The following is a 12,770-nucleotide window of genomic DNA, read 5'->3' as shown; positions in this document are numbered from 1 at the left end:
AAGTACTTCTGGGAGTTGGACCAGTGACTGGGTGATCAGAAAAGATCCCTAAGGACAAAGGACTTCTGTGAGTTGGTCCTCCTAAGTGCCAGTGGCCATCATGCCAGCATTCCTAGGACATTTCTCTCATCTCCCTGCTCTATGGCAGAGAACCCCTAGACATGGACGGAGAAGTATCTGACAGCTAGATCCTCCCAGCTTATCCAGAGAAGGGCAGGTCCTGTACCCAGAATAGTTTGAAACAGTCTGAAGCACATAGGACCTGGGAAAGATTTCCTTCTTAATTTACATCATTATTCTCTAGTTTTATTATTTTTATTTTTGACCATACCCTGCTATGTTCAGGGGGATATTCATAACTCTGTGATCAGGATGACCCCTAGCAGTGCTTAGTGGACCATGTCTGGTATCAGATATTTGAACCTGGATTGTCAGGATGCAAGGCAAGTGCCTTAATCCCTGTACTGTCATTCCAGCCTGGTTTTTCTGTTTGCTGCCATTAACCCTGAATACCACCACTTTAAAGCAATGGAACCCAGTCCAGATGGACTCAATAACTAGGCCTGCCGGGTTCAGATACTTTGCTCTGCCCATGAAACCCTGCCAAGTCTGTCCATAATTTGTGATTAATGGACATATTTTAGAAACCCTAATCTCTACCATTATTCTCCCAGGAAAATCATTGAAGTATGAGATGGTTGAAGAGGGAAACAAGATTTTATGCTGGCAAAATAATGTGAGGCAACACAAATGGACCATGTTTTTCATAGTGAGATTTAACTTGGGATCTCCCAGTATTTGTTTTTTTTTTTTCTTTCTTTTGGTGTGCTTTCATCCTGTTATAGCTACCCAAACTAGAACCAATACATGCAAAGGAGAGATTGAGGGTCACCAATACCTGGTGTATGGGTATGGACCAAGTGGATGATGCTGCCCTTTGATGCAGACAATGTTCTGATTTCTTGGTTTGATCCTCACTCTATGTTCTTAATGTTGAGCACCAGTCAGTGCTGATAAGATGGTGGATTTTACCCAAATTACTTTTCTTTTTAATGAGATCACTCTCATCTACTCTCAAATCTATGCCCTGTTCTGAGTGTGTTTTGCCATGATTCATCCTATTAGAACAAACAATGTCTGGGGTCTCTGAAGCCTGGGAAAGAGAAGAGAATATACGAGGAGGAAATTCTCACAAAGAGCCCAAAAGGAGAAAGATCAGGTGCCTTTCTAAAAAATTAAACAGAAAAATTCTCCATGGCCCTTTTGCAGCTGGTATGTACTCTGATGTACTTGCCAAAGATATTATCTTGTCTTCAAAGACAAAGCTGATTTGAGATGAAAATCCAAAAGATGTAAAACAAAACTGTTGAATAAAAGATAAGATGTTTTGAGAATACTGGGTAGGGGTACATGGAAAAGGGAGCCTCACTCGATTTAAACCTGAATCACGCCAACCTTCTTGATCTGACTGCAGTCTCATTTCTCACACTAGGGACAGAGTCAGCACTGGAATACCCATCAGGGCTCCAGGCCAGGGATTAATTCTTGGAAATACCCTGGAAAGTAGAAGAGGCTTGAACATGCAGGTGATAAGCATGGACATTTCTCCAACAAGAATGAGCCCTGGGCTATGTTCCAGGGTTGTGTCTATTTGACAAACACAGATCCACATCTAAGATACCATGCTGGGAAGACAGCTGAGGGCCCAGAATATGGATGCTCACCACCTACAGAGTTTGCCATCTGGTAGGATACCAAAACCCAACAACAGCACAAGTAAAGGTGCAACTTCTGGGAGGACAGATGCCATGGAGAAAAAAATAAACAAAACACAGAGGTGGGCAGGAGATAATTCCAAGGGGTGGAGTGCAGGCTCTGTAAGCAGAGGCCTAAGTTCTGTTCCTGGTACTGCATGGTTTCCTGAGCACTGATAAGAATGATTCCTGAGCACAGAACTGGGAGTAGCCCTCTGAGCTCTGCTGGATCTGGCTTAAAACAGGAAGGAAGGAAGGAAGGAAGGAAGGAAGGAAGGAAGGAAGGAAGGAAGGAAGGAAGGAAGGAAGGAAGGGAGAGAGGGTAGGAGGGAGGGAAGGAGGGAGGGAAGGAAGAAAGAAGAGAAAGGAGAGGGAGGGACAAGTCTGGGTCAGCACAGACACTTCCTGCTGTTGTTGAGGACAGGGTAGAATGGCCCTAGGCACCTTCCAATGTGAAACTTCTAGCAGTTTCTGGACTCCTGGGAGGGAATCTGGGAATAGGACCCATTGCCCAATGCTGAGAGTGAGGGTACCTTCAGCAAATCTTTCAGAATTTGCTTTTGGCAAATGACTTCCCACCTGCCCTTCAGGCCTCAGTTTACTTGGGTGCAAAAGAGCAGGGCACGGGTGCATATCATTGATTCCTAGCAGCCTGGAACTTATGACACCAGTTCTGGAAGTACAAGTGGCCGCCATCTCAGCCTGTTGCTGATCTGCATCTCACACAAGGCCAGGGGACTGAGTGGGGGGCTGGGAAGGTCATAGAGACCCTTGCTGGCAGGATCTACCCCACCTTGGTGTAGCATCCCCAGCTTGCCTCTGTGATCCTGAGCTGGGCATGGCCCAGACAGATGTTGAGAATGAATCACTGGGTGAGTGATTTGTATCCCACTTAATCTAGGATTAGAGCCATAGACCCAGCTGGGCAGTGTGCAGGGTAGGAAAGTGGCTGAGTGACTCTTCCTGCCCTGCCCAGTGCAGCAGTGGCCAGAGTCAAGCAGAAGGAGCTCTCAGCTGCTGCTGGGGGAGTCAACCATTGTCTTCTAGAACTCATAGTGGAGTGTGAGGTCCTTGGCAGCACCCCTCCCTCTCCTTTGTACCTCCAGGGTCAGTGTGGGGTTGTCTAGGATGACGTCTCTGGCCACCACCACCTCGCTCTCATCAGTGACCTGGCACACGGCCGTGGTCCGGATCATGTTGTCAGCCTTCAGGTACTTCTGGTACTGCGCGTATGAGATCTTCACGGGATACTGGATTTCTGAAGGAAGAAACCAGGAGGGGAAGATGAGGTGACTCACTTCAGAGGCTCCCAGAAAAATATCCAGCCAAGTTGGGAGAATGGGAGGATGTGGCCAACAATGTCTGTAACCTGACTCTATGAGAACTGAACAACAAATTTCTTGCCCCCCTTTTGCATTGGCTCGGGAGCTGAAGCCAAAGGTGTCTGGACCATTGAGCCAGGCAGCCTCCCAGGATAAGCAAGGCACATCTGGGCCAGATCCTTTTTCCCATCCTGGAGAAGAGTTGGGTGCCTTTCCTCCATGGGGCCAGAAAATATAAACTCTAACAAATGGCACAAGAAAGATGGCACGGGCCTCAGAGCCTGACCAAAGATCTGGCTGGTACTGTGGCTATCCCTGCTTCTGCGCAAGCCCCATACCCCAACGAGAGCAGGTCTTAGAGTCACTGTCCTCCCTAGAGCAAGTCACATTCCTCTTGCTGTTGCCTCAGGACCCTCCTCTCACTCTGTGTTGAATCCTCTCACCTGTCCCTGCAAAGACACCCTGGATTCCCCTCTGATTCTTTCCACCGTAGGCCAACTGCCACTTGGTTTTCCCAAAGACTTCCTCTGGCTTCCCCCTGCTTTACCTGGGAAATGGGATCAAACTACAGAGGCAGGGGCTGCACTCAGAAGACTCCACATGCCAGGACTTCGGTGTCTCTTCCATTGGTATGTTGGGGGCTCTGGGCAGGACAGCTAGCCATAGGCCCCCTGGGCTGACCACTTAGTCCAGGGGACTGGGATTCCCCCACGCCAGACTGTTCTTCAGGGCCAGGCTTGGTAAATCAGGCCCTGGGGTGAGGGTGGGGGAGAGAAACTCCTCCCCTACACATACACAAACTACCTGGGAAATGGGAGATCTCTCTCTCTCTCTCTCTCTCTCTCTCTCTCTCTCTCTCTCTCTCTCTCTTTGGCCAAAGTTCAATTGTTCACAGGGCCAGGAGGGATCAGGGGACCCCATGCTTTGACCATGAGTCCTTATCCCAGTGCTACATAGAATCCTGAGCACTGCCAGGTTTGACTGCCAGGAGTGTGAATAGCACCTGAATATCGCTGAGAGTGGCCCTCAAACATAACAAAGTAAAACAAAATGCCTGTGAGGCTGAAGTTTCTAGTACTGCTACTCCTGATCTACTCCTGATGTTCCAATAACAGCTTCCAACACCAGTTGCTCCAAACCTTTCAGATAGTGGTCATTGAGACTTGGACATGGAGGAGAACTTGTGAGTCACGAGTAAGCGGGTAGCAGTCTCCAGACTCTGGGTTCCCCATGCCACTTCTTGCTCTACCCTTCTGCTTCTTTATTAAAATTTTCATTTAATGTTTTAATATAGTTATCATGAAATTACAAAGTTCTTCATGTTTGGGTTTCAGTATATTCTGCTGCTTCTGACATTAATGGGAAGGGTTTGTTTTTCTCTTTTTCCCTCCAGGAATGATTTGGAGCTCCTGAGCACAGCCAGCAGCTGTTGTATTACTACTGAGAAGATTGCTGCTACAGTTCTGCCCAAGTGCTAGGGGGCAGCTGCCTCATGACAGGTATAAGCTGGTTCAGTTTCTCTGCAGAGTTCTTGAAGATGAGTTTGCTTTTTTTTTTAAGTAATTAATTAATCTTTTTGTTTGTTTGTTTGTTTGTTTTTTTAGTTCCTTGGTGAAGCTGACAGCCATCCTGCCTTGGGGGATCTGCTTTGGATCTTAGAATTTTTGATACCTCTGATGCTGCTGTAGCTGCCTTGCTCAGCTGCACTTTACCCCCTTGCAGACTCACCACCACCACCACAACTTCCTCATCACATCCATACCTGAGTTTCTAGGCTCAGCTCTCCAAAAAGAGCATCACTTCTTTTGGGAATCCAGGAACGCCTCCACCCACTTGGAATGGTAGGGGCTTTGGGCTGAAGTTCTAGAACCCTGCAATCTACAGTAACACTCCCAGGGCTTACTGAAAAGTTAGTGACTAACGGTTGGGCAGTTGGAAAGCAAATGTGGGGGTCAATGACAAGTAAACCTGAAAAACATGGTGGCATGGGATTGAATAGCAGGATACCCATGACCAAGACCTCAGTATGACCAGTAATAGCTATGCCACTCACTCTCTTTTCTGGGGATGCCCCCCAAAACTCTTGGCCAACAAGGTTAAATGATTGAGTGCTAGGGCTCAAGGATGTAGTGTTAAGGATACCAAAGTCACACCTGGCAGTGCCCATAGAGAGTCTTTGGTCATGCAGCACCTGGGATCAAATCAGGGTCCTCAACCCTATAATATCTCCCAGCCTGCCTTCTCTTATCTTAAACAGAATGGAGAATATCTAGTCCATAGAGCATATAAAGCCCATGAAATCATAGGTCTGGCCCTGGTGCATGATGGTTTAGGTCTATCACAGCAACTTCTCATGGGCTGGGTGAGAGCTGATTTGCCCTAGGTGGTCAGGCTCTAGAATGAAGCTATAAGTATCCATATAACATAGGCATAAAAATGGTTTGCCACCCCTGCAAGGCTTAATACAGTCACAGTCTTTCCAAGCCTGGTTTATTCCTCTGGGTGATGGGGTTACTTTGTATGTCTTTGCAAGACAGTCAGATGAGAATGTCTGCACTGGAGGTTGAAGGTGAAGTTTGAGCATGTCTCAGCACCCCAGCACCTCCTGCCCCACCTTCCAGGGCAGGAAAGGATTTACTTTGGAAACACTCTGACTTCCATCCACATGAAGCCACTTGAAGACTTCTCAAACCTAAGGCTTAACCACCCTTTGCTGTTCATACCAACTCAGCTACCCTAGGATCTCTCCAACCCCAATAGAGGAAGGGCTGTCTCACACTGCTGGACACCCCAACACCCTGTAGGCCTAGGTTCCCTTACCTTCCTCAGGGTCCAAGGAGATGGTAATAGAATCTTTCCACACCTCATGCACCAAGGTGCCATTGTAGACAATGGTCCAGGCTGTCATGTTTACCGTCACAGTCTTCAAGTCTCTTGTCAGGTTCTTGAGGATGAGAGCCAAGTTCACTTCCTTGCCCACGGCCAGGATGCCTGTGACCTTGAACAGTCCAGAGATACTGGGTTCGCGGTTTTCAGTTTCCCCCTCCCCAGCTGCTGTGGGACCAAATCTGTCATTGGGCTTCAGTTTCCCTAGGGCCTTTTCAAACACTTTTCTTTCCTGGCCAGAGCCTGTGCAATGGGAAAAGAGAAAATTATTTCAGGGATGTGGGTACAGACTGAGCAAAGGCCAGCACATCAATCATAACTAAATCAGCTCCCTCAAAGTCCCGCTTGGGTCTAACCCCAACTCTCCCACTGAGTGACCATTCTGCCCCAAGTAGCCACCCTCCCTCTCCATGTCTGTGTTTCTCTGTGTGCCAGACTCCTGCCCTTGAGACTCTGGCAATTGTTGCTCCACAGGCATCTCTAACCTGTGCCCTCATCCACAAGAGCCGTAGGCAGTGCTTGGCCACAGCTGTAACACATTTTTGTGCCACCTGCTACCCAGTAGAGGTTAATAAAGTTAGCCTGTTTCTCTTTTTCTCCCTTTTAGAAACAAAGAACAAGTAGACAAATTCATAACAAATAACAGAAAAAATGGAGCCAAAAAGAGTATCATCATTACCAGCCATAAAAATCTTGGTTTAGAATGAGTGGCATTAAAATTTTGGTTCGAGGTCTGAAGAGAACTCAACAGGCTTCACATTCAGAAGGCCTGGGCTTGACCTCTGGCACTGTATGATCCACTGATGCTGTTCAAAGTGACATTCCCAGCCATCCATCATCACATACATATATATCCACTCACAGAGCACAGAATAGTTCCTAAGCACTGCCAGGTATGTTCCAAAAGTTAAATTTATACATATATATGTATATATTCCTAATTATTTTGGTTTGGGGGGTCACACCTGGTAATGCTCAGGGATTATTCCTCAAGGTTCTCAGAGATCAGTTCTGGCAGGCTTGGCGGACTATATGAGGTGCTGGAACAGGGAGGCAAGTACCTGCTGTACTATCTCTGGCCTCGCCTAACTGCTTTTTTACTATGTGATTTTAGTTTGGTTCTAGGTGTCCTGAAAGTGGAAGAGGACACTTTGACCTGTGTCAATTGACTAGCACCTCCCATGGCAGGGCCACTTGCAAGTTTGAGCAAGTTCTAAGTGTTGAACTTTTAGATTTTAAGCATACTCAGGTTGAATAAAAGGGCACCTGATACTGACTCAGTCATGGGTTCTGCTGACCAGGTGAGATACAGATCTGCAGGACACCACCAAGATGGACTTAAAGGTCATAGCTTCTGGGCACTCAGAGCTGAGTAACCAGCACCAAGTGTCTGAGCCAACTTTGACCACACAATTCAGCTAAGCCCCACCTAGAACTCATGTGAGTTCTACCAGCAAAGAAAATGCACTGAGCTTTGAAAGCACAAAGAAGCCATTTAGAACTCCAGGCTATCTGTAAGGCTACAACCTGCCCCCAACTTTTGATGATTTATTAGAAGCACCGATTTATTGCAGTTTGACAAGGCCTTTGCCATAAGCTACATGAAAGGGCTGGCAGAGACCTGAGCAACTAGGTTGTCAAGTGGGTATTAAAAATCTTGGAGAAGTAGTTGGTCTAAAGAGACATATGAAGCACAGATAGAACAAGTCCCCAAGTGTCCAGCCCCACAATCCACGCTTCTTCCCACACACCCTACTCAAATGGAAGCAGACAGCCATATTACCCAAGCCGATAGCTCCTGGAGGGTTGGGTCCCTGTGGCTGTCTGTCCATTTTCCAGCAGAACTGCAGGTCCACACCCAGGGCTGCTGTCTGTGCAGGAAGCTGAGCCTCTATGCTCAGGACTGACGGGGAAGCTGAGCTGTTTCCACCAGGAGGCTCAGAGCCAGGATGGCTATATAGGTAACCTCCCAGCTTACTCAAGTCTAAGATTCCTACTCCTGTTTGCTTCTTGGTTTTGCCTGTTGCGCAAATGCTTAGCAACCCATTTTATGAGCTTTTCCTCCCTGAGGCCCTGGGAGACAAGCTGGTTCTTTGGGAAGGAGCAACAACAGGAGAGTTGTGATGTGTGCCTCTATCATACAGAGGAACAGGCACTCCAAGAGTTCTGCTGGGTTCCCTCCTGCCCCCGTGTGGCTACAGCTTGGTTCCTCTCTGTGGCAAAGGAGGTTTGGGAGTAGGATCACAGTTCCCTAGGGAGGCCATTGTGCCCACAAAGCTGCATCTGGGTGAATTAATGAAAGTTGTGCCTACACTGTGTCTAACACTCACTCTGTGCCAGGTACTGAACTTTCTCTACAGGTGGGCTTTACTATGCCTTGGAAGACATAGACAGGAGGGGCCCAAGAACCTTCAAATTGTGCTTTTGGTGGCACTGTGGTAAGGAGTGGCATCTCCTGGCTCCGTGCTCCTGGGAATATTTTTCCTGGACTCCTAGCATTGGTTTCTATATCAAAACATTCTTAAGAATTCTAGTCCTTCCCCTGTCTCACCCCTCTAACCTCACAAATGATCACTCTGAAAGTAGGGGGCTCCCCATAGCTAGACATAAATCAGGTCTTTGGGGAGTGCCACAGTTCCTGCTGAATAACCATGAGGAGTTCCTTGGGCTCAGTGGTGGGAATGGCCTGTAGACAAGGCCACATGAAGCCATGTTCTCTTTACCATAGAGCTGTACCTCCAAAAATATCCACAGACACTGCCACCCTGGGGCTCCTGGGGCTCCCTGCTGGGTGTAGATTTAGAATCTTACCCAGGGCTCAGGGGCCTCTTGATTGTTGAAGCCAACATCAATCACTACTAGGGCAATGAGCCTGAGGGTAACTATGAGGATATATTGGGGACACCTTTGTCAGGATGCTTTTCTAGGTCCCTCCAAATTTGCTATGCAGATCTGTGGGCTCAATTATTGAAGGAATTAAATTTATTATTTACTGGTAGCCGAGGATAGGATGGTGATGTTCAGGATTCACTTCTAGTGTGGCTCAGGGGACAATATGGGGCTTGAGAATTTAAACTGGAGTTAGTCATATGAAGCAAGTGTCCTATCCCCTGCTATCACTCTGGCCCTCAAAGGTACTTTAAAAATTCTTTTAAATGTCTTTGATTTGGAGGCCTCACTCAATGATGCTCAGGGCTTACTCCTGGCTCTGCACTCAGGAATCACTCAGGGATCTATATTGGATGAACTCAGATTGGCCACGTGCAAGGCAAATGTCTTGTAGATTATATCAACTATACTGTCACTCCAGCCCTTCATAGCCAGACATGGTCCTATCAAGAAGTGGCAGTAGCCAACAAGCTTTGGCTGTTTCTCAAAATGAAAATCAAATGTGGACCTTTGGTCATCATCAAGAGTTCCCTTACCCCTCTCCTCCCCCCCCAAAGAAAGAGTTCCCTAAGATTCTGGCTCCTCTCTTGAAACAAGATGTCAAGGTAGTTAGATAAAAGGTAACTTATAGAATGTGCCTTCTCAATGACTTTAGGTGGGTGACACGCTTGTGGCCACTCAGGATTTGATTCAATGCTATCATGATACAGTTCCACTCTGCTGGTTTCTTGGGAAAACTTCAGATACCTATAAAGCACAGGCTTGCACCTTGGGAGTGGGGGGGTCTCTGTTCACTCTGGTTTAGATTGTTGCCAACTGTTTCTTGGCGATGAAGGGAGCAGGCTTGCAGAGACTTTCCTCAATGCTTAAGGGGTCTCCCATGGGGGCATATTTGCTTGTCACAATGCTATCTCCCCTCTCAGTGAGAGAATTCAGCTGGACAAGAGGAGAGTTGACAGCTACCTGTGCCCAGTGCAAATTTCTGCTAGGACCAAACCTGGCTTGATGATTCTGTCCCCATTGGAAAATATCTGGGGAGTGGGATGTTAGGCTTTTGAGTACTACTGACTGTAGGCAGAACAGGCCGGAGGTGGAGGAGGAATTTCCCCTTCTCCACTCTCAAAGATATCTTCCCCCATTCAACTCCGATGTACAGATCCACTCATACCCTCCTACCTTCCGGGTACTTGTATTTATCCGTGACATCCATGCGAGAGTTACTGCCCACTGCTTTGGTACTGATGTAAACGCCAATGGAACGTGTGTCCATAGAATTCTTCCTCTGGTTACCAGTGGAGGCATCATAGATCCAGGTGACACGGTCAGCATTAACTTCCGCAAAGACGAAGGGCATGTCGAAGTCCAGGTTCACATCACCCTCTCGGACAGCATTCACAGAGGCAGGGCCACACTGGAACACTCCTGGTAAATAGGAGGCAGAGGTTGGACGCGTTGTAAAGCACCCAATCCTCTGTCTCCAGCCTGATATATTCCTCTCAGGTTTGACTATCTGCCCTTTCATTTGGCATCAGCACAGCTCATCCTAGTATAATACCACTGTTATAAAGTACTCCAGAAATTTTTACATCTTCCAAATATAGACCCAATCCAGTATTTTTGGAATGAGGCATGATTCATGCCTCTTCATGGCCCCCATTTTGCTTCCTAAGGTAGAAATCTTAGGAATTAATTTATTTATAAATATAATAAGTAACTTATTACTGTATTACTCCCTTGGGCTTGCCCCTTTTCTTACTCTGAAAATCATTCTTCCTAATTCATTGCACCTACTTGCTTACAAATTCCTTGAACTTTTCTGAATATTAATTCACAAGAGACTTTGCTTCTTTGAGAACCCACGCTCTAACCATAAGCTTTTTTATTTATCATTTAGAATAGCTCTAATAAAAACTCTCATAAGAGATGAAAGAAAGAAGGAAAGATGGAAGGAAGAAAGGATGGAAGGCAGGAAGGAAGGAAGGATGTCTGAATGGATGGATAATGAATGGATAGGTAGATAAATGGATTGTTAAGTAGTGAGTGGATGGATGGACAGTATGTGCAGGTTTTACTTTTTTTGGGGGGCATAGCCAGTGACACATAAGGGATACTCTTGGCTATGCGCTCAGAAATTGTTCCTGGCTTGGGGGACCAAGCTGGGGATTGAACCACTGTTCGTCCTAGGTCAGCGCATGCAAAGCAAATGGCCTACCACTTGCACCACCACTCTGGCCCCCAGTTTTTACTTTTATAAAAAATTTCTGCATAAATCTAAAAAAGATCATTTGGAAATGAGAATAGCTGCTCTAGAGTTGGGAGGAGGAGAGAGGAGAGGTAGAGGAAGGTCTAGGACCCAAGATTTACAGGAGAGGATGGGAGAGAGGTGAGAGGTGGGAGCTCAGCCTGCTTGCAGGAGAGCTCAATGGGCAGATGGACAGGCTTGGAAGCAAGAGAAGCAAGAGAAGCACCAAGGGTAGTAGTCAGAAGCCTTGTCTTTGAACTAAATCCAAGAGCCATGGGAGCTGGAAGGTTTCTGTGAGAGGAGGCAGAGGTTATGAGAAGTGGTGCAGAGAAGTTATGATTGGCAGAGACAAGCTTTATTCCTCGTTACTGGCATGTGCCAGGGCTGTGCCTCAGTGGCAGCTGTGTAGGCGCAGGGAGGCAGGTACCCAGTCGACAGGAACAAAAGCCAAACCATATTAGGAGAGAATTAATATGGAGGATATTTTTGTTTGGATCCCGTCATGCTGGGAGTACGTGGAGGGAACTGCGGGTCCTTTCCTGCACTTCTGACCACTACTGCCAAGAATAAACAGCTGAAGTTTAGAGCCGAACTCAGAAAAAGGGCATATGGGGGCTACCTTGGCTCCTCTCTTGGGGCGTGGCATCAAGAACCTGCCATCCATTGTACGCAGGGCCCAGGTCAGTCCGCACAAGCCAGCATTCATTCCAGACGTGGAAATTCCTATAGAGAGAATCATAGATGGTTTCTTACCCAAGGCCATGCAGCTGGTGGTGGCAAAATACCACAACTCTCCTCTTACCTGACAGAGCAGGGCTCCAGTGGGCAGCCAACATGTTTTCTCTGCACCATCTCCTACTGCTCACCTTGTTGATCATTGTTTTATTTACTTTGTCATAGCACTAGGAAAGAATTCTTTCTATGTCCATCTTATAAAAAGAGGAGCTGTCACTCAGGTAAGTCAAGCAGCTGACAAAATTGACAAAGCTTATGCCCAGGTGCCAGTTTCATTGTTATCTGAAAGTACAACATTCTTTTTCTCTCTTTATTTTGGTTTGTGTTTGAGTCACACCTGGTGGTCCTCAGGGCTTACTCCTGGTTATGCAAACTCAGAGATCACACCTGGCAGGGGCATGGAGATGGTATGGGATGCCAGGGATTGAACAAGGGTTGGCTGCATACAAGGAAAGTGCCCTACTAGCTGTTATTATCATATGGCCTCTGGAAAAGCAGCATTCTTTTTTGTGCTCAGAGATGCCTTCTAAGCAGTGCTCAGGAGAAGCTTGGGAGCTGCTTCTGGTGATATTTGGTCAGCCAGGTCAGATGATAAGACCAAAAGAGTGACTCTGGGCTAAAATATAGATTGGAGAATGAGCTAAGTTATTCATTGCTGCCATTCTCTCATCTCCCTCACCGCTCCTCTCTTTCTAGGTGTTGTCATTGATCAAGGTGTTCTCCATCCTTCTTTTAAGTTCTTGCCCTCTTCTTTCCTCTCCATCCATAAGGCAACTTCAGTTGGCAGTTTAAGGTGCAATTAGAAGAAGATAGAAGTCCACCATAAAACCAAGTGCTGTATAACTGTCATTTTAAACCTGTGAGGTTCAGAATGTATATTTTGAAGGTAAGCTTAGAGGCAGTTCCTTACCCTTCACAAATCAAAGATAACTAAAATGAAAA

General features: G+C 46.8%; 1 protein-coding gene across 1 annotated transcript in view; it reads right to left on the bottom strand.

Annotated features, from left to right (window-relative positions):
- Nucleotides 1-12,770, bottom strand: part of TGM3 (transglutaminase 3) — a 35,928-nt gene that overhangs the window by 1,216 nt on the left and 21,942 nt on the right. Inside the window, exons 8-11 of the mRNA XM_049780008.1 lie at nucleotides 11,713-11,816; nucleotides 10,028-10,273; nucleotides 5,897-6,205; nucleotides 2,855-3,012 (exon numbers count right to left, since the gene is read on the bottom strand). Coding sequence (XP_049635965.1) covers nucleotides 2,855-3,012; nucleotides 5,897-6,205; nucleotides 10,028-10,273; nucleotides 11,713-11,816 — 817 coding nt within the window. The remainder of the gene's footprint in view (nucleotides 1-2,854; nucleotides 3,013-5,896; nucleotides 6,206-10,027; nucleotides 10,274-11,712; nucleotides 11,817-12,770) is intronic.

Source organism: Suncus etruscus, chromosome 9, assembly GCF_024139225.1.
Source record: "Suncus etruscus isolate mSunEtr1 chromosome 9, mSunEtr1.pri.cur, whole genome shotgun sequence".
Taxonomy (NCBI): Eukaryota; Metazoa; Chordata; class Mammalia; order Eulipotyphla; family Soricidae; genus Suncus; species Suncus etruscus.
The sequence above is the reverse complement of the archived record's forward strand: the minus strand, read 5'-3'. Positions and strand labels throughout refer to the sequence as shown.